The 27,857-nt window shown below is 59.3% G+C and overlaps 1 protein-coding gene and 1 long non-coding RNA gene across 2 annotated transcripts; one reads left to right on the top strand and one right to left on the bottom strand.

Annotated features, from left to right (window-relative positions):
- Positions 1 to 709: 709 nt before the first annotated feature.
- LOC146765265 (uncharacterized) lies at positions 710 to 6,078 on the top strand. The gene is made up of 2 exons (XR_014950167.1): positions 710 to 5,834; positions 5,875 to 6,078. It is a non-coding gene; the product is annotated as an uncharacterized LOC146765265 (long non-coding RNA).
- NUAK2 (NUAK family kinase 2) lies at positions 5,082 to 22,494 on the bottom strand. Its single transcript, XM_085561336.1, has 7 exons — positions 22,214 to 22,494; positions 15,324 to 15,444; positions 12,559 to 12,710; positions 10,404 to 10,469; positions 8,464 to 8,583; positions 7,426 to 7,558; positions 5,082 to 7,351 (listed from the first exon to the last, which is right to left on the bottom strand). The coding sequence occupies exons 1-7, from the start codon at positions 22,436 to 22,438 to the stop codon at positions 6,279 to 6,281; spliced, it is 1,890 nt and encodes a 629-aa protein (XP_085417462.1). The 5' UTR covers positions 22,439 to 22,494; the 3' UTR covers positions 5,082 to 6,278.
- Positions 22,495 to 27,857: the final 5,363 nt, after the last annotated feature.

Here is a 27,857-nt window from a genome sequence, read left to right as displayed (position 1 = left end):
AGGCGGGCAGATCCGCTGGGAACGTCGCCCTCGCCCGCAGCTGCCGGCGGTGCCACGCTCCCTTCCCGTGGGAGACACGGCAGCGGCGCTGCCAGGGCTTCCCATGGGGCAGGACCGGCTCCGGGCACAGGTTCTGGAGCCCCCGGCCCAACCGGGCAGGCTGGCAGCGGCCCCGTGCCCACCCCCGGGCAGCCCCAGCCAGGAGGGTCACGGTGTTGGGGTGTCCCCGCACACAAAGCCCCGGGGGTGCCGGCCTGGGCAGCGTGGAGATGCCATGGTGGTGATGATGTGGTGGTGACACCGTCACAGTGATGCCATGGTGGTGATCCATAATGGTGAGACCATCGTGGTGATGCCATGGTGGTGATGCCATGCTGGAGATGCCATGGTGGTGATGCTGTGGTGGAGATGCCATTGCAGTGATGTTATGGTGGTGATGCCATGGTGGTGATGCCATGCTGGAGATGCCATGGTAGTGATGCCATGGTGGTGATGCCATGACAGTGATGCCATAATGGTGAGACCATCATGGTGATGCCATAGTGGTGATGCCATGGTGGTGATGCCATGCTGGAGATGCCATGGTGGTGATGCCATAATGGTGAGACCATCATGGTGATGCCATGGTGGTGATGCCATGCTGGAGATGCCATGGTGGTGATGCCATAATGGTGAGACCATCATGGTGATGCCATAGTGGTGAGGTCATGGTGGTGATGCCATGCTGGAGATGCCATGACAGTGATGCCATAATGGTGAGACCATCATGGTGATGCCATGGTGGTGATGCCATGCTGGAGATGCCATCATGGTGATGCCATAGTGGTGATGCCATAATGGTGAGACCATCATGGTGATGCCATGGTGGTGATGCCATGGCAGAGATGCCATCATGGTGATGCCATCATGGTGATGTCATGGTAGTGATGCCATGGCGGTGATGCCATAGTGGTGAAGGCATGGCGGTGATGCCATGGTGGTGATGCTGTGGTGGAGATGCCATGGTGGTGATACCATTGCAGTGATGTTATGGTGGTGATGCCATCACACTGATGCCAACGTTTGATGCCATCAGGGCGATGCCATGGTGGTGATGCCATTGCAGTGATGTTATGGTGGTGATGCCATCATGGCGATGCCATCACACTGATGCCAACGTTTGACGCCATCAGGGCGATGCCATGGTGGTGATGCCATTGCAGTGATGTTATGGTGGTGATGCCATCATGGTGATGCCATCACACTGATGCCATCGTTTGACGCCATCACGGCGATGCCATGGTGGTGACGCGGTGGTGACAGGAGTGTCACAGCCCCTGGGGACCCACAGTGCCACCGCTGCTCCCCAGAGGTGCCTGAGGGACGAGAGCTGGTGGCTTTTGCCAGCCCGGAGCGTCCCAAAGGATCGGGATGAGGGTCAGGAGATAACTCCACGCTCCTTGTGGCTCCTTCCAGCCCGGGATATTCCATGATTTTGTGCTTTGTGGCCCCCACCAGCTCCCGGCAGGCACGATGGGATGGATCCTGCCAGGGATGGGAAGGCCAGGAGATGTCCTGATGGTCCCACAGACACAAATGTCGCTCCGGCAGCGCTGGATCCCCTCTGTCCCATTCCTGCCCATCCCAGAGCTCCTGGCACGGCATGGGCAGAGCTGTCCTGCTTGGAGAAATCATCCAGCAGAGACCCAGCAGCCCAAAATGAACACCTCCACAGCTCCAGGAGGGCACAGGAGCTTCGCAGTGGCCACCAGTGCTGGGCCAGCCAGGTCCCCAGTGGGGTCTGGGGTTGCATTTTTGGCTCAGGTGTGACCCAGCCATTCCTTGTGCTCCGGAAAAACGGGATCAAAGTTTGTGGGCGCCGCTCTCTCCCCCCTTTTCGAGCCGCTCCAGGCTGCCATTGAACACAGGAGGACTTTCATGTGGGGATTTCTCTCCTTTAGATCTTCAAAGAAATCCAGCAATCAAACAGCTGGTTGTGGAGACACCTTAAAAAAAAAACTACAAAAAAAAAACTACAAAAAAAAAAAAAAAAAAGAAACTACAAAAAAATCCTCATCAAAAAAAAAAAAAATCACTTTGAAAGAATCAGAGGCAAAGAAACACCTCAGCTTTGTTGTGTTAATTGTTCCGGCACTCAAAGTTCTGACAAAATGTCTCAGAAATATCCCTGGCGCGGGGCCCGCGATGTGTCAGACGCACAAAAAAGGCTCCGACACAAAACCCGAGGAGGGAAAACCGACCCGGGGAGATTCCGACAGGAAGGAACAATCCCAGGCTCCCAAAGAAAGAGCTCGGCCGCGGCCAGAGGGGAGGTGACACCCAAATTCCAGAGCTCCAGGGGCATCTCTGAGCTGCTCCGGGCGTCATTAAGCACCAGCGGTTAATGAGCCAGCGGTTAATGAGCTCTGCCTGTGGCCCTTCCTCCGTGCCCTTCCCGCGGGTTCTGGAGGCTCCAGCGGGATCCAGCCCCATCCCCACGCTGGTGGGGACACCGGGGGTGGCTTTGGCCGCGGGCTGTCCCTGGGTCACCCCCGCGTCCCCGGTCCCAAAGAGGGGCTGGCAGGAGCCCGGGCTGCCGGCACAAGCCCGGCCAGGAGCCGCTGCCGGGGCTGACTCAGGGCCCCGGGGCCGGGGGAGCGCCCGAGCCCCGCTCTGCCGGGAAATCCAGCCGGGAGTGCCGCTGGATCCGCTCCCCCGGCCGGCTCACGGCTGCTCCCACCCCAAAATTCTCCTTTTCTCCCTTTCTCAGGGCGCTGCCGCTGCTTGGGGGGGATGTGGATCCCAAAGTGGCCTCCGGGTGAAGGGAGAACCAATCCTGGGGTGACCCAGAGAGGCTCAGACACGTCACCCACCCCAGCATTCCCATGAAAAATCTTCAGGAATGCCCAATTCCCGTGGCTGCAAGTCCCTACACCTGTCCTTTGGCGATGGTTGCAGCCCCAAACCCCGGCATGCAGCAGGGAAAGCACCAATTTCCCCCAGGACCAGCAGGAGAAGGGTCCAGGCCGGGTAATCCCTCGGGATTATCCCAGTGAGACCTGGATCAGCGGCTATAAACCCACAGTGCTCCAACCCCTCCAGGACAATTCATCTCCGGCTGTTCCCCCCGGATTCCAGGACCCCAGCCCCGCTCCCACACCCTGCAGGGCAGCAAACGCAGCGCTCGGGGCTGAAATCACCCCTAAAAAAATGACATTTTCTCAGCAAAAAACGCGGCTGAGCTCATTTCCAGCCGCCCCAAAGCGCCGCGGGGCCGGGCAGGGCGGGGTGGGGCTGCGGGAATTGCCGAAGCTGGGGATGAAAAGGCTGCGGGGAGGGATGAAAGAGCCGCCGCTGATGGGGAGGGGGCTGCGAGGCAGCGGAGAGCCAGGCTGGGATGAAAGGAGCGTTTCCAGGGGCTGGCGGGGGAATTCCGGCGGCGCAGGGCGGGCGGCGGTCACCGCCCCGCTGCCGGTGGCACCGCGGGGTCCCCGGGCCGCTGTCACCGCCTCATCCAAGCGCGTTCGCCGCCGTGCCCGGGAGGAGGTGGGAAGGGACCCGGGGCAGCCCCGGGAGGTGCCACGGCTCAGGGTTGGGGTGACACGGCCGCGACAAGCTCTGGTGGCACCTGCGGGGACACGGGGCAGGGCGCTCCTCACAGCCCCAGAGGTTCGGAGTGGCCACCAGTGCTCGGCCAGCCGCGTCCCCAGTGGGATCCGGGCTGGCGTTTTCGGCTCGGATGTGACCCAGCCATGCCTCGTGCTCCAGGAGCAGGTATTCACCCCAAGGTTCCCGTCAAAAATCTTTGGGAATGCCCAATTCCCATGCCTGGAAGTCCCCACGCCTCTCCTTTGGCGGTTCAGTCCCCAACCCTGGGGTCCAGCGCTGCCCAACCGACCTGCCACGGCTCCAAAAACAGCGTGGGGGATCTTTTCCTGAAAATCCCAAATGAAACAGGGCCAGAACATCCTGGGATGCTCCAACAGCAAACCCAAAAAGGATCCTCTGCTCTGTGCCTGGGTCATCCCATCCCATCCCATGGATCCCATCCCATGGATTCCATTCCATCTCATGGATCTCATCCCATGGATTCTATCCCATCCCATGGATTCTATCCCATCTCTTGGATGCCATCCTATGAATCCCACCCTGTGGATCCCATCCCATCTTATGGTTCCCATCCCACAGATCCCATCCCACCCCATGGATCCCATCCCATCCCATGGATCCCATCCCATCCCATCCCTTGGATCCCATCCCATGGATCCCATCCCATGGATCCCATCCCGTGGGTCCCATCTCAGCAGCACCCAGGGCCCCGGGACTTTGCCCAGGCTCAGCCCTCGGAGCTCCTTTAAGCTCCAGAATTCCTCAAAGGCTCGGGAAGCACGCAGGGAATGTGCGGCGGGGGAGGGCCAAGCACCCCTTGTCCCCCCCTGCCACCTCCTGCTGGGACCAGGGGTGGCATTCCTGGGACCAGGGGTGGCATTCCTGGGACCAGGGGTGGCATTCCGGGCATCCTGCCACCCTGTCCCCGCTGCTCGCGGGGAGGAGGAGGCGCGGAAGGGCCCCGGTGAGCCCGACTGGGAACGGGGAATGGTCACGGGGCAGGGAAATGGATTTCCGTGCTGCAGCGGGTGAAGGGAAAGGGTGGAGAGGCAGCTCCTGCCACCAAAAGCCGGGAAAATCCCCCAAATTTAAACCCCCGGAGGTTCAGGGATGTGAGAGCGGGGCTGGGACAGGGTGGCTGCTCATGGTGGGGAGGGGAAAAGGGATCCTGATCCCCCACAGTCCTGCTTCCATCAGAGCTTTCCCGAAATTCTGTTTGTCCACCAACTGCTCAGCCTTAAAATGTGGATTTCCAACTCCCGGGGGTGCTGAGCCCCCTCATCAGCGCTGTGTCCGGCCCCAGTTCAGCACCACGGAGCGCTGGGGAGGCACCAGTTAAGCCCAGTTTGAGGAGGGACTGAAGACAGAGGTTCCATCCTGCAGGACGTGTCTGAGCTCAGCAGCCTCCCCTGGGCTGGAGCACAGGGACAGGCACAGGAGGCAGCTCCAGGCAGCCCCTCCCTCACCCCAGCAATCAAAGTGACAACTCAGCCTCACCGTTTGCTTTAATTTAATGTTTTTCTCCAGCCCGTGCTGTAGGGAGGAGGGAGAACACAACACCCCCAGCCCGGAGAGGGGAAAGGGCCAGCGAGCACGCGTGGCACCAGTGCAAGGGAGCCGTGTGGCACAAGGACACAGCCACCTCCCCAAAAACACCCCGGATGGCCTCTGTGGAGCCAGACACATCCCGTGCTGCTGCCCTCCTCACCAGCCTGGACAAAGGCAATAAATCAATAAATAAAGACAAGGTGCCTCACCAAAGGCACCTTTTTTTTTTTTTTTTTTTCGCTTTTTTTTCTCTTTTTTTCCACATTACGATGAGAGATGTTGGCATCACAGCATTTCCCAGCCTGGGCTTTTGGCCACATCCAGTTTCTCAGCACTCGGCAGAGGGCAGAGCCGTGGCCTGGGTGCCCCCAGCACCTCCCGAAGCCCACGGGCAGCACCTTGGAGCCCTCACCAGCAGCACCCTGCTACATCTGCAGCTTGTTTGAGGTATATCACCCGCCCCCTCCGTTACCTTGTGCAGCCAAAAAACAGTGCAAAGAAAACACCCCCCCCTCCCCAAGGCCGTGCTTTCAGCCCCGGGATGAGATGAGCTGTTCCAGAGGGAAGGACGGCAGCGAGCAGCCTCCGCCACCCCCAGCCCCTCCTCGGGGGCCGCACTTTGGGGGCTTTGGTCCATTAAATGTCCCGGCCCCGGGGCATCCCCTGCGCCCCGAGGCTGCCAAAGCAACCCGGGGGATGTGGATCAGCAGCAGCGGCAGCTCCGGGGGAGGGAGGGAGGGAGGGAGGCTCAGCCCCCTCCCCAAAATGCAGCACCCGGGGAGGGAAGGGAGGAAGAGAAGAGAGGAGGGAGGGAGGAAGGAAAGGAGGGAGGAAAGGAGGACGGAAAGGAGGACGGAAAGGAGGACGGAAAGGAGGACGGAAAGGAGGACGGAAAGGAGGACGGAAAGGACGAAGGAAAGGACGAAGGAAAGGACGAAGGAAAGGACGAAGGAAAGGACGAAGGAAAGGAGGACGGAAAGGACGAAGGAAAGGACGAAGGAAAGGACGAAGGAAAGGACGAAGGAAAGGACGAAGGAAAGGACGAAGGAAAGGACGAAGGAAAGGACGAAGGAAAGGACGAAGGAAAGGACGAAGGAAGACTCAGCCCCCTCCCCAAAGCGCAGCACCCCGGGGAGTGAAGCTCAGCTCAGCTTCACCCCGACGGCCAGAGCGCGCCGGTAGAGCTCGGTGCCACTGTCACAGCCCGCCAGCGACGCGCTGCTCCCCGCCAAGGGGCTGCGGCAGTGGGTGACAGTCCAGCGGCGCAGCCGCCGCCCTTCCTCCCGCTCCTCCTCCTCCTCCAGCCGCAGGAGGCTCTCGGCGGACACGCAGCCCCGCACGGCCCCGCTGCCGGCGGCGCGGCGGCCGGGCAGCTCCAGCTGGTCGAAGGACTCCGTGGACAGGATGCTGTCCTCGCTGACGGCGCTGGCCGGCCGGGAGCGGGGGCCCTGGGGCAGGGACACCTCGCTGAAGCCCCCCAAACCCCTCTCGGCGGGGCTCCCGGGCTCGGCGGCGCCCGAGGAGAATTTCCCGTTGTGTTTGAGGATTCCTTTCCTGCGCGCCGGGAGCCCCGGCGGGGGCGGCTCGGCGAACACGGCCCCGTCCAGGTCCAAGCTCCCCGCGTCCAGCACGTCCCCGGAGTCGCAGCACTCCAGGGACGAGTAATAGCCCGACTCCCGGGCCGAGGGCTTCTTCAGGATTCCCTTCTTGGGCACGGCCGCGGGCGCTGCTGCCGCTGCTCCGGGGGGCAGGAGCCGGGCCAGCCCCGCGGGACCCTCCGCACCCTCCGCGGCCGGGGCGCCGGGGCTGGGCGCCTTCTGCTCGCAGGAGCTCCTCTTCTTCAGGATGCCCTTGGGCCGCTTGAGGACGGACTTGGAGGAGTTCTCGGGGCCCGCGGGCACCTCCTGCAGCGCCTGCGAGACGTCGTTCTCCTTCTTGGACTTCTTGAGGGAGCGCTGCCGCTCCAGGGCCACGCCGGGGATGTGCTGCTTGAGGAAGCAGCGCACCTTGGAGCCGTTCTCCAGCAGGGGCCGGGACGAGCGGCGCAGCCACTCGGCCACCGTGGCCAGCGTGGATTCGCTCTCCCGCTGCAGCTCCTGCTCGCCCAGAGGCGTTTTGTAGCCCCAGTTGACCCACCAGTGCGTGGCGATGTCCTCGATGGTGGCCCGGCGCTCGGGGTTCACCATCAGCATCCACCGGATCAGCCCGCAGGCATCTGGGGAAGGGACGGGTCAGGCACGGGAGGGGACGTGGGGAAGGGGGACACACAGGGGGCGGGGGTGTCCCTACCTGAGAGCTTCGTGGGCTCCCGGTAGTCCCCGCTGGTGATCTGCTTGACCAGAGTCTTGTAGTCGTGGCCATCGAAGGGCATCGTGCCGTGGACCAGGATGTAGAGGAGGACACCCAGGGACCAGCTGTCCACCTGTGACAGGGACAGTGTCAGAACTCAAAACGTCCCTCAGACATTTTTGGAGGTTCCAGGCCCAGGTCAGAAGCATTTGAGACCCTGGCACAGCTGGAAACAGCTGTGATTTTGGGTTTGAGCCATGGAATGAGTTACCAACCTTGCAGGAAGAACAAGAAGTGACAAAAGTTTAGATATTAGAGTAGAAGTAGTCACAAAGTAGAGGGAAGAATTTCTGAGTGCTGTACAGGGGGTTTTGGTTTTGTCCATGGGGGTCAGAGGGTTTAAGATGGATTTGGGATCTGGGCCTGCCCTGTCCTCCCTCTTTCTCCTTCCTCACCTCCATGTTCTTGGTGATGTTGGCACTCACAGATTGGTTTAGAGTAGAAAATCACCATTTAATATAGGTAATAGGCATTGGGGAAAACTGTAACCATGTCACACGTAATGTACCATATAAAAGACAGCAGCAGCCCTGGCGGGGAGAGAAGAAGCAGTCGGGGTCAGAGAGGATGTCAGGGTGTGTGTGTGCCTCTGCCTGAGCTGTGAGCAAACCACAGCAGCTAAAGAAGAAAATCTTTTAGATAACTTGCAATAAACTGCCTTGAGACCCAACAACAGAGACTGCTGAGCCTTTCTTGGGAAGCACGGGCTGGAGGAGGGAGTTTTCCACCACACGGAGCCACCCCGAACTAGGGTGGGCTCCGGCAGGACAGAGGAGCCTGCAGGGGACAGCGGGACGGGGCTGCCCCAGTCCCCACCCCACCAGTCTCAGCAGGACTCCCAGGACGGCAGCAGCCACCACGGGGTGTGACAGAGTGAGGCTGGACCCCGCAGTGCCGGGCTCAGGGGTCCTGCTGGCCCAAAACACGCCGGGAGAACCCCGGGGCCGTTCCCGCACCCCGCAGGGAGGCACAACCCACCTCGGGGCCCCTGTAGGGCCGCCCGTTGATGATCTCGGGGGAGGCGTACAGGGGGCTGCCGCAGTAGGTCTGCAGGAGCTTGTCCTGCTGGAAAACGTTGGACAGCCCGAAATCTGCGATCTGGGGGCACAAACACAGCTGTCATCCAGCAGCAAAGCACCCTTGCCTGAGGTTTCCTTTCCCAAAGCTCCCTTTCCCAAAGCCTCCTATCCCCAAAGCCCCTTTCCCAATTTCCTCTTTCCTAAAGCTCCCTTTTCCCAAGTTCCCCTTTCCCAAAGTTCCCTTTCCTGAGTTTTCCTTTCCCAAAGTTCCCTTTCCCGAGTTTTCCTTTCCCAAAGCCCCCTTTCCCAATTACTCCTTTCCTAATTTCTCCTTTCCTAAAGCTCCCTTTTCCCAAAGTTCCCATTCCTGAGTTTTCCTTTCCCAAATCCCCCTTTCCCAAATTCTGCTTTCCCAAGTTCTCCTTTCCCAAAGCCCCCTTTCCCAATTTCTCCTTTGCAAAAGCCCCTTTCCCAAATTCCCCTTTCCTAAAGCCCCCTTTCCCAAAGACCCCTTCCCCAATTTCTCCTTTCCAAAACCCCCTTTCCCAAATTCCCCTTTCCCGATTTCCCCTTTCCCGATTTCCCCTTCCCCAAAACCCCGGAGTTTCCCAAGGCTGAAAGTTGCCCTGGAGCTCTCCAGGGATGAACGTGCTCCAAACCGGGTTCTGCCTGGGTTCCGAATCCCCTCAGCCTGGTTCTGCACCCCTGCCATGGCTCCTGCCACTCTCTCCCTCCCAAAAATTCACCCCAGCAGCTGCCCCGCGGCCCTGGGTGGGAAGGTGGGGCTGGGAGAACTCCCAGGCTTTCCTCCAGCTCATCCCCAGGCTGCAGCGGTCCCCATCAGCCCCACCTCGCCCAGGTGCTCATTATCCTCATTATCCTCATTTTCCTCATCCCAGCTGTTGCCTCCCAGCCAGCAGGAGCTTCCCTGCCTGCCCTGGAGCTCCCAATTGCAAAATGAATCTCCAGCAGGGTTAACCCCGTTATCAGTGCCCGCAGGGATGCCCAGGCCAGGCCGTGCCCTTCCTCCCTGGCAGAAATCACCGCTCGGGGCTGTGGGGGAGCTGGGATTTCCTGGCTGGCACACAGAGAAACCAGGAAAAGAAAATGAAATCTTCTCACCCAGCAGCACTGAGCTGGGCGCTCAGACTTTGCCCTCTTATCAGCAGGCTGGTATCAGTTATGGCTGTGCCAGCTCTGCCAGGCTGTGCCAGCTCTGCCGGGGCTGTGCCAGCTCTGCCGGGCTGTGCCGGCTCTTCCAGGGCTGTGCCGGCTCTGCCAGGCTGTGCCGGCTCTGCCAGGGCTGTGCCGGCTCTCCCGGGCATTCCAGGCGCTGCCAGAACTCGGGGAAGCGCGTGCCCTGAGGGCACCAAGGCTTTGTGGTCACCCCTGTGCCAGTGTTCAGGCACAAGAATCACAGGATGTGATTCCATGCAGGTGCTTTTATTGGGAGCTCTGGGAATCAGGGCTACAGACCCAAATCTGACTCTGACACGGCTCTTGAGCTGAACGTGTTTTATATTCTATCCTTATATAACTTACATATTCATTATTCAACTTAAATTGTTCTATTTTATACATTGACTTTACCCAAACATGAGTTTCTCGTGATCTTTCTTTGACCACAGTTTCTCATGAATATTCTTATGATTAAACATCAATTATATTTCATTACTAACCAATCATCACATCTAACAATTATATCATTTATCATGTACTGGCTACACAGGTGCAGTTCTAGCAAGGTACAAAGTCTTTGTGTACTTAGGGTATTTATTTTTCTTTTCAGGGCCTACTAAGCTTAATTTTCCTTTCTCCCCTAAATCCCCATGATTTTAAAACCCTTTTACTACCACCTGTCCCCCCCAGGCTGGGTGGCCCCCCGGGCTGTGCCCTCACCTTGATGTTCCCGCTGGCATCCAGCAGGATGTTCTCCAGCTTCAGGTCCCGGTGCACGATCCCGTTCTGCGGGGAGAGCCGGGGTTAATTCCGGGAGGGTTCGAGGGAGGTCAGTGCCCGCCCAGCAGGGCACGGCACCCGGGGCACCCGGGGCACCCGGGGCACGGGAGCCGCACGCAGCGCGGGCGTGGCGGGCATGGGTGGCCCAGCCCGGGTGGCACCAGCTGGGCAGCAGGAGCAGGGAGGTGCCCGCACCCAGCGCCACCCGGGCTCCTCCATTGTCCCCAGCCGCGGCGGCACGCCATGCCAGCCCCGCCAGGGCACGGCTCCTGCCTGCCAGGACCTGCTGTGCCCCGAGGAGCGTGCCCCCGAGCCGGTTTGGGGGCAGGAGCTGCCCTGCCACCCCCTGTTCCCACCGAGGGTGGGGCACAGCCTCGGAGCCTCCTCGGGCTGGAGGGTCCTGCCAGGGCATCACCCACACCTTGGGGAGGGTCCTGCCAGGGCATCACCCACACCTTGGGGAGGGTCCTGCCAGGGCATCACCCACACCTTGGGGAGGGTCCTGCCAGGATATCACCCACAGCACCAGGAGGGTCCTGCCAGGGCATCACCCACACCTTGGGGAGGGTCCTGCCAGGACATCACCCACAGCACCAGGAGGGTCCTGCCAGGGCATCACCCACACCTTGGGGAGGGTCCTGCCAGGGCATCATTCACAGTCCCAGGAGGGTCCTGGCAGGACATCAGCCACACCTTGGGGAGGTCCTGCCAGGACATCACCCACAGCCCCAGGAGGGTCCTGCCGGGGCATCATCCACACCTTGGGGAGGGTCCTGGCAGGGCATCACCCACATCTCCAGGAAGGTCCTGGCAGGGCATTCACAGCCCCTGGAAGGTCCTGCAGCTTCACACCCCCTCAGAACAGGACAGGTGACCCCGGGCTTGGCCTCCAGCCCCGAGGGCAGCTCTGGGCGTCTCCGTCTGGCGGGGTGGGAGGGGAGGGGACAAGTGCCAGGCCGGGTGAGTCACCGCAGAGCTCACAGCCAGGCCAGCAGCTCCCAAAAGCTGCCGGGGCACTGCCCCACCCTGCGGGCTGAAGGCGGGACCGGCCCCGCTGAGCGGCTCCCAACTCCTGGGGCTGCAGGGAGGAGGGCTCAGAGCCCATCCGGCCGGGAATCCATCGGGAATCCATCGGGAAAAGGGCTCAGAGCCCATCCGCCCGGGAATCCATCAGGAATCCATCGGGAATCCATCGGGAAAAGGGCTCAGAGCCCATCCGGCCGGGAATCCATCAGGAATCCATCAAGAAACCATCAGGAAGAGGGCTCAGAACCCATGCAGCCAGGAAACCATGGGGAATCCATTGGTTTCCTGGCTTGATGGAATCAAGTCAGGAAACCATCAGCAGGAAGGCTCAGGAGCCCATCCAGCCACTCTCCCACCAGGAAACCATTGGGAAAAGGGCTCAGGAGCCCGTCCAGCCGGGAATCCATTGGGAATCCATTGGGAGGAGGGCTCAGGAGCCCATCCAGCCGGGAATCCATCGGGATTCCATCAGGAGGAAGGCTCAGGAGCCCACCCAGCTGGGAATCCATCGGGAATCCATTGGGAGGAGGGCTCAGGATCACATCCAGCCAGGAATTCATCAGGAGGAAGGCTCAGGAGCCCGTCCAGCTGGGAATCCATCGGGATCCCATCAGGAGGAAGGCTCGGGTGCCCACCCAGCTGGGAATCCATTGGGAATCCATTGGGAGGAGGGCTCAGGATCACATCCATCCAGGAATTCATCAGGAGGAAGGCTCAGGAGCCCATCCAGCTGGGAATCCATTGGGAATCCATTGGGAGGAAGGCTCAGGAGCCCATCCAGCCGGGAATCCATCGGGAGCCCATCAGGAGGAAGGCTCAGGAGCCCTTCCAGCCGGGAATCCATCAGGAATCCATTGGGAGGAGGGCTCAGGATCACATCCAGCCGGGAATCCATCAGGATCCCATCAGGAGGAAGGCTCGGGATCACATCCAGCCGGGAATCCATCGGGAGCCCATCAGGAGGAAGGCTCGGGATCACATCCAGCCGGGAATCCATCGGGAGCCCATCAGGAGGAAGGCTCGGGTGCCCACCCAGCCGCCCTTGCCCCGGGCAGGCGGTGCCACCCACCTTGTGGCAGTAGTAGACGGCGGACACGACCTGGCGGAAGAAGTGCCGCGCCTCCTGCTCCGAGAGGCGCTGCCGCTCGCTGATGTAATCGTAGAGGTCGCCCCTGCTGGCGTACTCCATCACGATGACGATCTTGGCGCTGTTCTCGAACACTGCGGGACACGGGAAAGGGTTAAAGGGATCCTCGGCACCTCACGAATTCTCGTTAGGACATTGAGTTAATGAGTTAATGAGCAGGTGGAGCTTTGATTGACCCTAGCCCCAATCCCTGCAGGTCAGGGGGGCCACCAGAGCTGTCACCCACAGCCCCCAGGGCCACCAGGGCTGCTGGCCCAGCAGCCGTGCCACCACCAAGGCTGTGCCACCATCAGCCGTGCCACCACCGAGGCCGTGCCACCACCGAGGCCGTGCCACCATCAGCCGTGCCACCATCAGCCGTGCCACCACCGAGGCTGTGCCACCACCAGCCGTGCCACCACCGAGGCTGTGCCACCACCGAGGCCGTGCCACCACCGAGGCCGTGCCACCATCGGCCGTGCCACCACCGAGGCTGTGCCACCATCAGCTGTGCCACCACCGAGGCCGTGCCACCACCGAGGCCATGCCACCACCGAGGCCGTGCCACCATCAGCCGTGCCACCACCGAGGCTGTGCCACCACCAGCCGTGCCACCACTGAGGCTGTGCCACCATCGGCCGTGCCACCACCATCGGCCGTGCCACCATCAGCCGTGCCACCACCAGCCGTGCCACCACTGAGGCCGTGCCACCATCAGCCGTGCCACCATCAGCCGTGCCACCACCGAGGCCGTGCCACCACCATGCCTCTACCACCACCGAGGCCGTGCCACCATCAGCTGTGCCACCACAGACACTGTGCCACCACAGAGGCTCTACTACCACTGGCTGCGCCACCACCGAGGCCGTGCCACCATCAGCTGTGCCACCAACAAGGTTCTGCCACCACAATGGCTGTGCCATCACTGAGGCCATGCCACCACAGAGGCTCTGGCATCAACGAGGCTGTGCCATCACTGAGGTTGTGCCATCAAGGCTGTGCCATCACTGAGGCTTCTGCCACCAACGACACTGTGCCACCACGTAGGTTGTGCCATCACTGAGGTTGTGCCATCGAGGCTGTGCCATCACTGAGGCTTCTGCCACCAACGACACTGTGCCACCACGTAGGCTGTGCCATCACTGAGGTTGTGCCACCACCAGCTGTGCTACCACAATGGCTCTGCCACCACAATGGCTCTGTCGTGACCATCTTTGCCACCAGAAGGGCTCTGCCACCACCGGCTCTGCCACCACAGTTCTGTGCCACCATAGTTCTGTGCCACCACCGGTTCTGCCACCAGAGGTGACTCAGCCGTGCGGCTCTTTGCTGGACCGGCCAAGGGGAAGGTGACAGCACTGCCACAGCCGGTGACCTTCGCTGCTCCCAAAAAAGGCTCTGCCAGGAGCCGGGAGCCAGGAGCCGCAGCGTTTTCCTCCTGTTTGCCGAAGGGCGGCTCGGTGTTTTGGAATTCTGCGAGTCAGCCCTGCGGAGGAGCCGCCAGCCCGCTCGCCTTTGTTCGGGGGACAAAAGGGCTCCGGGTCCCCCCAAGCAGAGCAGAGCCAGCCCGAGGGAGGCTCCGGCCCAAGCACTCGGTGTCTGCTAAGCCTGACCCGGATTTAGGCTGAGTCTGGTTCTGCTCGGACCTGCAGGAATTTCTCCTGGGTTTTCCCAACCTCCCCGGCAGCGGAGCCCAGCGCTGGCCACGGCGCCCGGCCCGGCAGCGCCCGGAGCTCTCCCGGCACAGCGGTTTGGGTTTGCAGGGCCCCGGGGAGGGAATGGGGAGCGCTCCAGGACTGGGATTGAATCCCAGGCTCAGAGCAGATCCACGGAGACGCCAAATTCTGCGGGGCGAGCTCAGCCCAGCCCACCTCGGCTCAGCCCAGCCCAGCCCAGCCCAGCTCAGCTCAGTCCAGCCCAGCCCAGCCCAGCTCAGCTCGGCTCAGCCCCAGCCCAGCTCGGCTCAGCTCAGCCCCACCGCAACTTCCAGTGCCCAAAATTCCCATTTTTGGCTGGGAGCATCTGAACTCCCTTAAGTGGCCAGGAATGGGAGCCAGGTCCTGGAAGGGAGGAGAGGGCCGGGATAAACCCACCTAGCTGGGTTAAACTGGGCTAGACCCATCCAGCCAGGCCAAACCCACCCAGATGGGCTCAACTGACCCAAATCAGGCCAAACCCACCCATCCTGGCCAAACTGAGCCAAACCCACCCAGCCAGGCTAAGCCCAACCAGCCAGGCCAAAGCCACCCAGCTGGACTAAACCCACTCAGCCAGGCTAAACTGGGCTAAATCTGGCCAAGCCAGGCTAAACTGGGCCAAACCTGGCCAAATCCACCCAGCCAGGCCAAACCCACCCAGCCAGGCCAAACCTGGCCAAACCCACCCAGGCAGGCCAAACTGAGCCAAACTGGGCCAGACCCACCCAGCCTGGCCAAACTGGGCCAAACCCACCCAGCTGGATCAAACTGAGCCAAACCCACCCAGGCAGGCCAAACTGGGCCAAACTGGGCCAGACCCACCCAGCCTGGCCAAACTGGGCCAAACCCACCCAGCTGGATCAAACTGAGCCAAACCCACCCAGGCAGGCCAAACTGGGCCAAACTGGGCCAGACCCACCCAGCCTGGCCAAACTGGGCCAAACCCCACCCCAGAGCCCCCCGGAGGCTCGGTGGCGGCTGCAGCTGGCCAGGGGGCAGAGGGGGTCTCACCTTCGTGCACGGCGATGATGTGCGGGTGGCTGAGGGAGGACATGATCTCGATCTCCCTCCGGATGTGGACGAGGTCCTGCTCGTCCTTGATTTTGTCCTTGCGGATGGATTTGATGGCCACCTGCGGGGGACAGAGGGGGCTGTGAGCTCCCGGAGGGGGAAATTCCTCCCTCCCCGTTTTGGGGAGGGAATCCCAAACATCCCCACGAGCTGAGCAGCGCAGCTCCATGGAAACAGCTCCCAGAAAAGCCAATTTTATCCCTTTGGGGTTTATTCTTCCCAAGTCCCTCTGCTGCACGTGAGGGAGAAGCTCCCCCTGAGGGACACCTGCTACAGCTCCTCATTTTTGGGGGGCACGAGGCTCCTCCCGGGTGGCACACCCCTGATTTTGGGGACTCCCTGAGCCTCCTCTGAGGTAGCCCAGCCGTGATTTTTGGGGCTCCCCATGACTCCTCCATCAGGCGGCCCAGTCCTGATTTTGGGGGGTCCCTGAACCTCTTCCATCAAGCAGCACAGCCCTGAATTTTGGGGATCCCTCAGCCTCCTCCTGCAGGTGGGACAGACCTGCTCCTGATTTTGGGGGCTCCCTGAGCCTCCTCCCAAGTAGCCCAGTCCCGATTTTGGGGCTCCCCAAGATTCCTCCTGCAGGTAGGACAGAGCTGATCCTGATTTTGGGGCTCCCTGAGCCTCCTCCTAGGTAGCCCAGCCCTGATTTTGGGGGGTCCCCATGACTCCTTCATCAGGCAACACAGCCCTGATTTTTGGGGCCTTCCTGAACCTCCTCCGAGGCAACACAGCCCTGATTTTTGGGGCTCCCTGACCCTCCTCTTGGGTAGCCCAGCCCTGATTTTTGGGGCTCCCCGAGCCTCCTCCTGCAGGTCTCACAGCCCCGCTCCCGATTTTTGGGTTTGGAACGTGCCCCGCACAGCGGACTCGGGAGATAACCACAACAACAAAAACAGCCAATTCCAGGCATCAGAAAAGGGGAAAAAACCCCACACCTCGCCCTTTTTTTTTTTTTTTTTTTTTTTCCCTAAATTACTTTATTTCTATGAGTAAAGAGAAACTTTGGGTGAAAAATTAGGAAAAAAATTAGATTCCACCTCGGAACGGAGTTTTCCAGGCTCCCCTTTGGGTTTTCAAGTTTTCCTCCACAAGGAGATTGAAAAGGGAGGAGAAAGAGGAGGGGGAATAAAACGCCTTTTAATCCCTTTTCAAAGGGGCTGCGGGGCACACAAAGCGCTCCCAGGGCTGAATTTACAACTGAATCCACCAGAACCTTTTTTTTTTTTCCTTTTCTTTTCTTTTTTTCTTCTTCTTTTCCCCTCCCAGACAAGAATGCGGAACAGTTTTAATCCCGGCGAGGGACCTCGCTCCGGTCTCCCAGCGACGGGGACGGAGGGGCCGCGGTGCGGGAGGGATGCTCGGCCCCGCGTCCCCGAGATTTCGGGAGATTTAGGATTTAGGGCCGCTGGAAACTTCGCCCCTCAAAGCCCGGCCCAGCAGGCAGCAGAGTTTTGTTAAGCCAGGTTTATGGCACCTGAGCCCAGCGAGGTCTCAGCAGGGAGAAGCCTCTGAAAGGGGGCTCAGGTGGGCACCTGAAGCCCCTTTTTGGCCCCAAATCCTATTTTGGTGGCCCCAAATCCCATTTCCATGGCCCCCAACCCCATTTTCCTGGCCTATCAACCCCATTTTTGTGACTCCCAACCCCATTTTCCTGGGCCCCCGACCCCATTCTCATGGTCCCCTGGCCTATCAACCCTATTTTCATGGCCCCCGACCCCACTTTCATGGCCCCCAAATCCCATTTTCCTGGCCCCATTTTCGTGGCCCCAAATCCCATTTCTGTGGCCCCCAACCCCATTTTTTTGGCCCCAAATCCCATTTTCCTGCCCCCAACACAATTTTCCTGGCCGATCAACCCCATTTTTGTGGCTCCCAACCTCATTTTCATGGCCTATCAACCCTATTTTCCTGGCCCCCCAATCCCATTTTTCGTGGTCCCCCAATCCCATTTTCCTGGTCTATCAACCCTATTTTTGTAGCCCCCGACCCCATTTTCGTGGCCCCAAACCCCATTTTCCTGGCCCATCGACCCCATTTTCCTGGCTCCAAATCTCATTTTGGTGGGCCCCTCATTTTCCTGGCCTATCAACCCTATTTTTGTGGCTCCCAACCTCATTTTTGTGGCTCCAAATCCCATTTTTGTGGCCCCCAACCCCATTTTTGTGGCTCTCAACCCCATTTTCCTGGGCCCCCAAACCCCATTCTCATGGTTCCCCAACCCCATTTTCCTGGCCCCCAACCACGTTTTCTGGGCCCCCAACCCCATTTTCCTGGGCCCCAAATCCCATTTTACTGCCCCCCAACCCCATTTTCCTGGCCTATCAACCCCATTTTCCTGTCTCCAGCCAGGTCAGGAATTCTCCAGGTGATCCAGCAGGAGTGGAGCTGCTGAACTCTGCCCAGGAGAAGTTCAATAACCCCGGCCCGAGTTTCTCAGCAAAGCAATCCTGGAACTGCTCAACTCTTCTGGGAAGCCCGGCCAGCTTTTCTTTCCTTTCCCCCTGACCTTTGTTTAACAGGTTAAAATTTAACAATTTTGTTTTTTTTTTCTCTCTGCTGCCCCAGTTACCTGACCCTTGCAGAGCCAACCTCCCAAATTCCTGCTGCTGCTCCATCCCTGCCCCCTGCAAAGCCTGACTCCCGGCCCAGCAGCCTTGGGCCAAAATTTCGGAGCATTTTGGAGAATTTCAGAGCATTTTGGAGCATTTCCTTGCTGCCCCAGAGGTTCACACCCCCAAAATTCTGAGCTAGGGCTCAGGATAAGAGGATCTCAGGATAAGATTAATCAAAAAGATGAAGCAGCCACAGGAGATGCTCCTGGCTGGATCCAGCAGTGATCCCAAAATTCGTGAAGCAGTCCCAGCTTCCCCCAGGGGTGCCAAGCAGCCTGGGGCCACAATTTCAGAGCATTTTGGAGAATTTTGGAGCATTTCCTTGCTGTCCCAGAGTCTCACACCCCCAAAATTCTGAGCAGGGATCACGGTAAGAGCCACAATTATTAAAAAAGATGGAGCAGCCGCAGGAGATCCAGCAGTGATCCCAAAATTCGTGACCTCCAGGCAGAAGGAGCAGTCCCAAATTCCCCTAGGGGTGCCAACCAGCAGCTTTTTCCCCAAATTTTCCCTGCCCAAGGGGGATGAGGGAGCAGAGGGTGAGAGATGGGGAATGCCACCCTGGAGCTGGGGACAGCAGCACCACAGGGAGGAGAAATCCCCCTGGAGCCTCCCGGGGAGCTTTCCAAAGCAAAAAAATGCTTTAAATTAGAATTTTTTTGGGGCAGAACAGGGATTTTCAGCAGCTGCATGAAGCCACGACCGCAGGCAGCGCTTCAGGAGCAGTTCCAGGGAAGCGCTGGGTGAAATTCGGATTTAAATCTGAGCGGAGCGGGCTCGGCTCCTTGCCGAGGATCAAAAGAGGCTCTGGAATATTCCAGGCGCTGCCTTCGGTCCCGAATGGCGTTTGTGACATCGGGGGAGTCCCGCGGGAGGGGTCCCCCCACCCCCGCTCGTGTTTGGGGGGGCGGCGGGGCAGGGATGGGAGCCAGGCTGGGAAAAAATCCAGGGAGGGAGGGGAAAAGGGTCGGGAGGGTGTCCTGGGAACAGGTGGGGAAAGGGAGGGAAAAAATGAGAGAAAAAGGGGGGGAAAAATGAGAAAAAAAAGGGGGGGAAATGAGAGGAAAAAAGGGGGGGGAAATGAGAGGAAAAGAGAAATAAAAGGGGGCAAAAAAAAGGAGAAATGAAAGGGAAAAAAGGAGAAATGAAAGGGAAAAAAGGAGAAATAAAAGGGGGAAATAGGAGAAATAAAAGAGGGGAAAAGGAGAAATAAAAGGGGGAAAATGGGGGGAAGGGGGGCAAGAAAGAAGGGAAAGGGGGGGAAGAAAGGGGGGAAAGGGGTAAAAAAAAGGGGGAAAGGGAAGGGAAAAAAGAAAGATAAGGGGGAAAAAAAGAGAAGGGGAGGGAAAGGGGAAAGGAAAACCAACCAGCAATTCCCTCCCCAGCTGATATTGCAGGGATTTTTGTAAGGATAGAGAAAGGCACTCAGCGGGAGCATCACTGCAGATAAAGGATATCTAACAGGAAAAAAAAAAAAAAACAAGGATTTTTTTTTTTTTCCCCAGACAAATAATTCATGGAAGTCCCAAAACATCCTCCAGCTGCAGGAGCCTGGAATTTCCTGACACCTTCCCACCAAAGCAGCCTGCTGCGAGGGGAGGGATTTGAAAATCGAGAGAGGGGAATAAGAAATGCGGTAACAGGAGCTGGTTCAACACCCAGCGCCTCCGTCAGAAGAAATTCCCGATTCGCCGGAGGCAAAATCCCCGCGGATGGAGCAGCTCCAGCCGGAGCCGCGGGATCCCCGCCGGGGATGGGCCCGGTCCCTGCCCCAGCGCGGCTTCGGGGGGTGAAAACCACCCGGGGAAATGTTGGAATCCAGAGCATCCCCTGGCTGCCCTGGGAGCCTGGAGGGGTCAGGAACCCCCCTGGACAGAGCCCCCAGAGACACTGGCTGTGATCTCTGCCCATGGAAAAGAGTTTTCAATCTCACAGGATCAATTACCAGCTCTGAGGGTTTGATATCAGTAATAATTAAGTGTGGCACGGGTGCAAAAGTAAAATTTTAGGATTCTAGATGAGGGTCCAAAGGGGACAAGCTGGAGGAAATTGGGTGTGCCTTGTCCTTTTTCTCCTTCTTCATGCCCTCCATGTCTCACTGTGGTGTTGGCATTTTTCTGTTGGTTCAGGCTGGGGACACACTGTCCAACGTAGGTGACAGATATTGGCACGTTCTTGTAAATGCAGCCCAGGGAGTTTCTGGTATTTAATGTTTGTCACATCCCACTGAGGGCAGAGCCCCACACGCTGCCCTGCAGGACAGAGCTGGGCAGGGCAGCAGAACATGTGAGAGATCAACAGAATAAACAACCTGGAAACCAGCACAGACCAATTATGGCTTCTGCTTTGGCAGGGGGCTGACAGACAGAGACTTTTACAATCTCAGAGTCATCAATACCTCAGATTCTGACAGGGAAGGAGAGAACAACTTGGGTTAAACCTCCAGATTAATCTGGCCAGGAAATGCTGAGTGCTCCAAGAAAGAATTTGTGGGGAGAGGAGAGATTTGTGGGTTGGATCTCCTGTTCCTCCAGCAGGGCCGGGGAGGGGCTGCTGAGCAAAACCTTTGATTTTCTGCCGCCTTCATTGAGGGCTCCGTGGCCCGTGGGATGGATTTGCATGAGAATAAAGCGATCCTGAGGGGCTGGCACGGAGCTGAGATTTCTGAGCTGCAGGTGCGGGCAGGGAAAAGAGAATTTCCTCCAAGAGAATTTCCTCGCCCATGCCGAGGGGAGGGATCCTTGCAGCTCTGTGGGTGAAGCCGCATTTCCAGGCCCTGATTATGCAGCAAAGCAGCGGCTCGGATGGGCAGAGCTGCCTCGGGATCTGATTTCGGCAGGATTACACAAGGAAACCTCGCGGATTCGCGGCTCGCTCCTTCCCTGCCGTGTTCCCGTGGGACGGCGCTGATCCCATCCCAGCCCCTGGCGGGACCAGTCCTGCCACTCGCAGCTCACCCCCCACGCTCAAAGCCGGGTTTTGAGGAGCTTTTTGGGTCCCCCCCAACCCCTCGAGGCTGGGAATTCACATCCAAGGTGGAATCCTTGCAGATTCCCGCAGCGCCCGGCGTTTCTGGGGGTCCAACCCCCTTTTCCCCGAGGAAAGCGGAGCTGGGCCGAGTCCGGATTTTGGCGAGCCCGGCTGCGCTCCGGGTGCCCCACACCGTGAGAAAGGCAAACGCAGGGTGAGAGGAAGGGGAAAACCCTTCAGAGTCGAGCGCGGTGTTTGCTTTGGCGGCCGCGGCCCCGCCCGCTCCTTCCCCCAGGAAACGCGACCGCGGTCAAGTGGGCGAGAGGAGCCGCAGCCCCCCGGGAGGAGCGGGGCGAGACCCCCGGGGCCGCCCCCGGCCCCCCGGGAGGAGCGCGGCGAGACCCCCGGGGCCGCCCCCGGCCCCCCGGGAGGAGCGGGGCGAGACCCCCGGGGCCGCCCCCGGCCCCCCGGGAGGAGCGCGGCGAGACCCCCGGGGCCGCCCCCGGCCCCCCGGGAGGAGCGGGGCGAGACCCCCGGGGCTGCCCCCGGCAGCACGGCCGGGGCAGAGCCGCAGCCTCCCGCACGCTGCGGCGGCAGCGGGGCCCGGCGGTACCGGCGGCACCGGGGGAGAAATGCGGGGAACGAGGAGCGGGGAACGCGCGGGGCTCCGTGAGGATGGAGGGGCAGGCGGCGGGGCCCGGCTGCGGGAAGCGGGGGCAGCGCCGGGACCACCGAAACACGGCGGGGATGAAGCGGGAGCAGGGAGGGACACACCGGGGTGGATTCAGCGGGGACCGGGAGGGACACACCGGACCGGGAGCGGACACACCGGGGACCGGGAGGGACACACCGAGGACGATTCAGCGGGGACGGGGAGGGACACACCGGATCGGGGTGGATATACCGGACCGGGGGGGATTCAGCGGGGACTGGAAGGAACACACCGAACCGGGGGGACACGCACCGGACCGGGGGGGGAGGGATTCAGCGGGGACCGGGAGGGACACCCCGGGGACAGAGAGGGACACACCGGACCGGGAAGGATTCAGGGGGACAGAGAGAGACACCCCGGGGACAGAGAGGGACACACCGGACCGGGAAGGATTCAGCGGGGACAGAGAGGGACGCACCGGGGACACACCGGAGCGGGGTGGTTGCACCGGGGACGCCGAGGATACAGCGGGGACAGGCGATGCTCAGAGACCCCGCACGGTGACGATGCCGCCCCAGGGAGATCCTTACCAGCTTCCCGGAGCGCTCCCGAGCTTTCTTCACCTTCCCGTAGGTGCCTTTGCCCAGCGTCTCCAGGAACTCGTAGCGGTGCTTGAGGTTGTGCTTGTGGTGGTGCCGCTTCACCGCCTGCTTCTTCATCAGCGGCCGCGGCGATTTGATCAGCCCCTCGGCCAGCGAGGCGGCCAGCGCGGAACCGGAACCGCTGCCGGTGCCGGGCCCCGCCGCCCGCTCCATCCCGGCCCCACCGCGGCTCCGGCTCCGCCGCCCGGCACGGCACGGCCCGGCCCGGCCCGGCCGATTAAAAGCGGCGGCCCCGGCGGCCGCGCCCCCCCCGCGCCCATTGGCGGCCGCCGGGGCCGCCCCGCTGCGGGGCCGGGCCGGGGACGGGGGAACCGGGACGGGGGAACCGGGACGGGGGAACCGGGATAGGGATGGGGGAACCGGGATGGGGGAACCGGAACGGGGGAACCGGGATGAGGATGGGGGAACCGGGATGGGGATGGGGGAACCGGGCCGGGGGTGGGGGAACCGGGACGGGGGAACCGGGACGGGGGAACCGGGACGGGGATGGGGGAACCGGGCCGGGGGTGGGGGAACCGGGACGGGGGAACCGGGATGGGGATGGGGGAACCGGGATGGGGGAACCGGAACGGGGGAACCGGGATGAGGATGGGGGAACCGGGATGGGGATGGGGGAACCGGAACGGGGGAGCCGGGATGGGGATGGGGGAACCGGGATGGGGACGGGGGAACCGGGACGGGGGAACCGGGACGGGGGAACCGGGATAGGGATGGGGATGGGGGAACCGGGATGGGGATGGGGGAACCGGGATGGGGGAACCGGAACGGGGGAACCGGGATGAGGATGGGGGAACCGGGATGGGGATGGGGGAACCGGGATGGGGATGGGGGAACCGGAACGGGGGAACCGGGATGGGGGAACCGGGATAGGGATGGGGATGGGGGAACCGGAATGGGGATGGGGGAACCGGGCCGGGGGAACCGGAACGGGGGAACCGGGATGGGGATGGGGGAACCGGAACGGGGGAACTGGGCCGGGGGTGGGGGAACCGGGCCGGGGGTGGGGGAACCGGGCCTGGGACGGGGGCGGCGGGACGGGGATGGGGGGCAACGGGCCGGGGGTGGGGGCACCGGCAGTGGGGAGACCCCACGGGCAGCGCTGGGAGTGGGGAACCCACGGGGAGGGTTTGGGGAGAGCGCCCAAAAAAATCTCCCAGTGCCCCATCGGAGAGGAGAGGAGAAGAGCCTGGCACCAAACTCCTCTCTGTGGCTGTCACCTGTCCCAGCACGGTCCCACACACATTAAATGTCATTTTGGGGCAATTGTGCCACTCTCTGTGGCTGTGACCTGTTCCAGCTCGGTGCCACACACAATAAATGTCATTTTGGTGCCATTATGCCACTCTCCATGCTGTGACAGGTACCAGCGATGTCCCACACACATTAAATGTCATTTTGGTGCAATTGTGCCACTCTCCGTGGCTGTGACAGGTACCAGCAGTGTCCCACACACATTAAATATAATTTCAGTACAGTTAAGACACACAGGTCCCTTCCCCTGCCCCTGTCACTGATTTTTAAGGCCCGTGGCACCTCGGCTCCTCACAGGCACGAGCAGCTCCAGGCTGCTCCTTCCCACCTCCAACGTCTCCCCGAGCTCCACAAACCGAGGACAAATCTCTCTCCTCGTTTTAAAACCAACCCGGGACATCCGAAGACGATCCGGGGCCGCAGCAATTGCGGTAATGAATGGCGATAATGATTGCGATCGAGAAGGGCGATAATGAGCGGCGATAATGAATTGCGGTAATGAATTATTTACAGAGCAGCGACGGGAGCCGTTCCCAAGGGCCGTGGGGAGGATAAACACGGCGGGGAGGAGCCGAGCCGAGCAGAAACGCCGCAATTTCCGCGGCAAAACAAACACGATCCTGCCCGGGCGTCACTACAGGACGCGTGAAAGCACCACGCGAGCCGCTGCTATGGTAAAGGTGAAAAAAAGCGAGTTTATTTTCTGGCTCCAGCATTTCTACTTTTCCAAAGGTGACAGTGGATGGGAGGGCGAAGGTGCCACCTCTCCAGTGGCACTGCCCGAACCAGCAGTACATCGAGTTTCTCCGCCTCTACGGAGGAATGCACAGCAATAGGTTTGTGTACAGAAAGTTGTGTGAGAAAGTTCTCTAACAGAATGTAAACTCAGAAGGCTTTAGAAAAACTTAAAAATCAGAGCAACATCCGGGCACGGCCCGGGGAGGGCGGCAGAGCCGGGCAGGGAAGGCTCAAACCTCCCTGGCTGCGGGTTCCTGTCCCTGTCCCTGTCCCTGTCCCTGTCCCTGTCGCTGTCTCGGAGCTGTCCCAGCCGTGGGATCTCTCCCGGTTCACCCCAAAAGCGCTGGAGCCCGCACCGAGCTCCAGGCGTGCCTTTCTCGGGATGCTTTTCCCGATGTTTCCCCCTCCGCGCAGATAAATCCCTCTCCAGGATTTATCCCGCGGATAAATTCTGTGGCAGCGCATTTCTCTCTCTCCCTCTCAGGATTTTCATAGAGGTGCACAGAGAAATGAAAGAGAAAACAATTTCTTTTTCTGCTCCTTGTTTTTCCCATGTGGAATGTGTTCGGAGAATTTTTACCTGGGGTGAGTGCTGGGTTGGATTCTGGTGAGGATTGTTTGAGCCTGGTGGCCAATCCAATCCAATCCAATCCAATCCAATCCAATCCAACCCAACCCAATCCAACCCAATCCAATCCAATCCAACCCAATCCAATCCAATCCAACCCAATCCAATCCAATCCAATCCAATCCAATCCAATCCAATCCAATCCAATCCAATCCAATCCAATCCAATTTTATCCAATCCAATCCAATCCAATCTAATCCAATCCAATCCAATCCAACGCCATCCCATCCCATCCGATCTGATCCGATCCAACCCAACCCAACCCAATCCAATACAATCCAATCCAATCCAATCCAATCCAACCCAACCCAACCCAATCCAACCCACCTGGGGCTGGGCTCTCAGAGAGGGCCACGAGTTGTGTTAGAGTTAGAGAAAGTAATATATAGTTTAAGTATCTTCCTTTTTATATAGTATATTAATGTATTTTAGCATAGTTATAATAAAGAAATCATTCAGCCTTCTGAATTGAGTCAAACATCGTCATTTCTGCCCGTTGGGTTCACCTGCATTTACAATAAAATTCCTCTCCAGGGTTCTGTGCTGCGCTGGGAGGGAGGCTGAGGGATTTTTGTTCCAGAGCGGCTCAGGAAGCCTTTCCCATTTTCATGGAAATGCCAAGGGACGCGCAGCCCGCTGGAATCCGCTGATAAGGATCCTCTATTGTGGCAGCAGCCGCGGCTTTCTCCGCTGGGGAAATCCACCGAAATCCCCCTGCCAGCCTCAGACCTGGAAATCCCAAACTGGCCTCGTCCCGCGGCGTGTCCACTAAAACCAACCTGAAATCTGTTGGAATTTGTGGTATTGATGATTCCGAGATTGTAGAAAGCTGTGTTGATTTTTAAGGTTGTTTATTCTGTTTATCTCTCACATGTTCTGCTGCCCTGCCCAGCTCTGTCCTGCAGGGCAGCGTGTGGGGCTCTGCCCTCAGTGGGATGTGACAAACATTCAATACCAGAAACTCCCTGGGCTGCATTTACAAGAACGTGCCAATATCTGTCACCTACGTTGGACAGTGTGTCCCCAGCCTGAACCAACAGAAAAATGCCAACACCACAGTGAGACATGGAGGGCATGAAGAAGGAGAAAAAGGACAAGGCACACCCAATTTCCTCCATCTTGTCCCCTTTGGACCCCTCATCTAGAATCCTAAAATTTTACTTTTGCACCCGTGCCACACTTAATTATGACTTATATCTAACTCTCACAGCTGGTAATTGATCCTGTAAGATTGAAAACTCTTTTCCATGGGCAGAGATCACAGCCAGTGTCTCTGGGGGCTCTGTCCAGGGGGGTTCCTGACCCCTGCCAGGGTCCCTGGGCAGCCAGAGGGAAGCCCTGCATTCCCACAGAAATCCAGCCAGGAATTTGCCTCCACGTCAGGGAAACCTCCTCTGAGCTCAGCTTGGTGCTTGCTCACAGTCGTGGCTCTGTCTGCTTGCAGGCTGCGAATTTCATATTAATTCATTTATTAACACTAAAATAAATCCCACAAGGTTATCCCGGCTCTGAAAACCCCACATCGCGGCCAAAACCTGTGGCTCTGCCCCATAACTGGGTGGCCACAGGCTCTGCTTGTGGACTGGGAAAGGAATAAACATCACGGAGAGATTCTCTCGCGGCAGGGAGACCTCCCACAGGGAAGGGCAGAGTCATTGAAATGCCAGAGACACAAACATTTCACGCTTGCTCGTGGCCCTGAGCCCCGGCATGCCTCACCTGCTGCCCGGGATGCTCGGGCAGGTGTGAAACCCATTTGCGCTCTGAAAGCCCCGGAGGAAGCCACGACTGCTCCGATCCTCCCCAGGAGAAGGGAAACTCATCAGTGCCAAGGGGAGCCTTTGGAAAAGACATTCCTGGCCTCGCACCGATGGTGAGAGCAGCAGAGGCCACCCCAGGAGTGTAGCCGGGGGTTCCAGCTGTCCGTCCATCCATCATCCATCCATCTATCCATGGATCCATCCACCCATCATCCATCCATCCATCCATCATCCATCCATCCATCCATCATCCATCCACCCATCCATCCACCCACCCATCCATCCATAATCCATCATCCATCCATCCATCCATCCATCCATCCATCCATCCATCATCCATCCACCCATCCATCCACCCACCCATCCATCCATAATCCATCATCCATCCATCCATCCATCCATCCATCATCCATCCACCCATCCATCCACCCATCCATCCATCCATCATCCATCCATCATCCATCCATCCATCCATCCATCCATCCATCCATCCATCATCCATCCATCCATCCATCCATCCATCATCCATCCACCCATCCATCCATCCATCATCCATCCATCATCCATCCACCCATCCATCCATCCATCCACCCATCCATCCATCATCCATCCATCCATCCATCCATCCATCCATCCATCCATCATCCATCCATCCATCCATCCATCCATCCATCCATCATCCATCCATCATCCATCCATCCATCCCTCCATCCATCCATGGATCCGATCCCACCATCCCAATTTTCCCATTAAACCACCCCTCCAAGTCTCCCTTCACCACAAATCCACCCCCCAGGTGTCCCTGTCACCCTCCTGGGCACTGGTGGGGGACAGTCACAGCACACGGAGCTCCAGAAACCCCGAGGCATTTAGAGGAAAAATAAGAAAAAATTCCCTTAAAAAACCCCACAAACCCCACAAAAAAACCCCACCAAACCAACCAAACAAACAAACAAAAAAACCCAAAAATAAAACAAACAAAAAACCAACAAAAAACCCAACCCAAACCAAAACAAAAACAACCTGGAGCTTTTATTTTGCGAGCAGGAAGTGTCTGTGTCTCAGGATGGTGACTCCACATCCGCTCCAGCCCCGGCAGATTCCCCAGGAATGGGAAGAGCCGGGGGTGACCCCGCTGCTGGTGGCCCCACAGGGCTGGGGACACCCCAGGGGTGAGGATGGCAGGGCCAGAGGT

The sequence above is a fragment of the Lonchura striata genome, chromosome 26, assembly GCF_050655825.1.
Source record: "Lonchura striata isolate lonStrDom1 chromosome 26, ASM5065582v1, whole genome shotgun sequence".
NCBI classification, from domain to species: Eukaryota; Metazoa; Chordata; class Aves; order Passeriformes; family Estrildidae; genus Lonchura; species Lonchura striata.
The sequence above is the reverse complement of the archived record's forward strand: the minus strand, read 5'-3'. Positions and strand labels throughout refer to the sequence as shown.

Excerpts from the sequence above, each read along its gene's own strand:
- NUAK2 (XM_085561336.1), bottom strand. The coding sequence starts at position 22,438 with ATGGAGCGGGCGGCGGGGCCCGGCACCGGCAGCGGTTCCGGTTCCGCG. Across the intron at positions 15,445-22,213 it reads GGGAGCGCTCCGGGAAGCTG|GTGGCCATCAAATCCATCCG; the intron begins GTAAGGATCTCC and ends TGTCCCCCGCAG. Across the intron at positions 7,559-8,463 it reads GGCCCTACAGGGGCCCCGAG|GTGGACAGCTGGTCCCTGGG; the intron begins GTGGGTTGTGCC and ends TCCCTGTCACAG.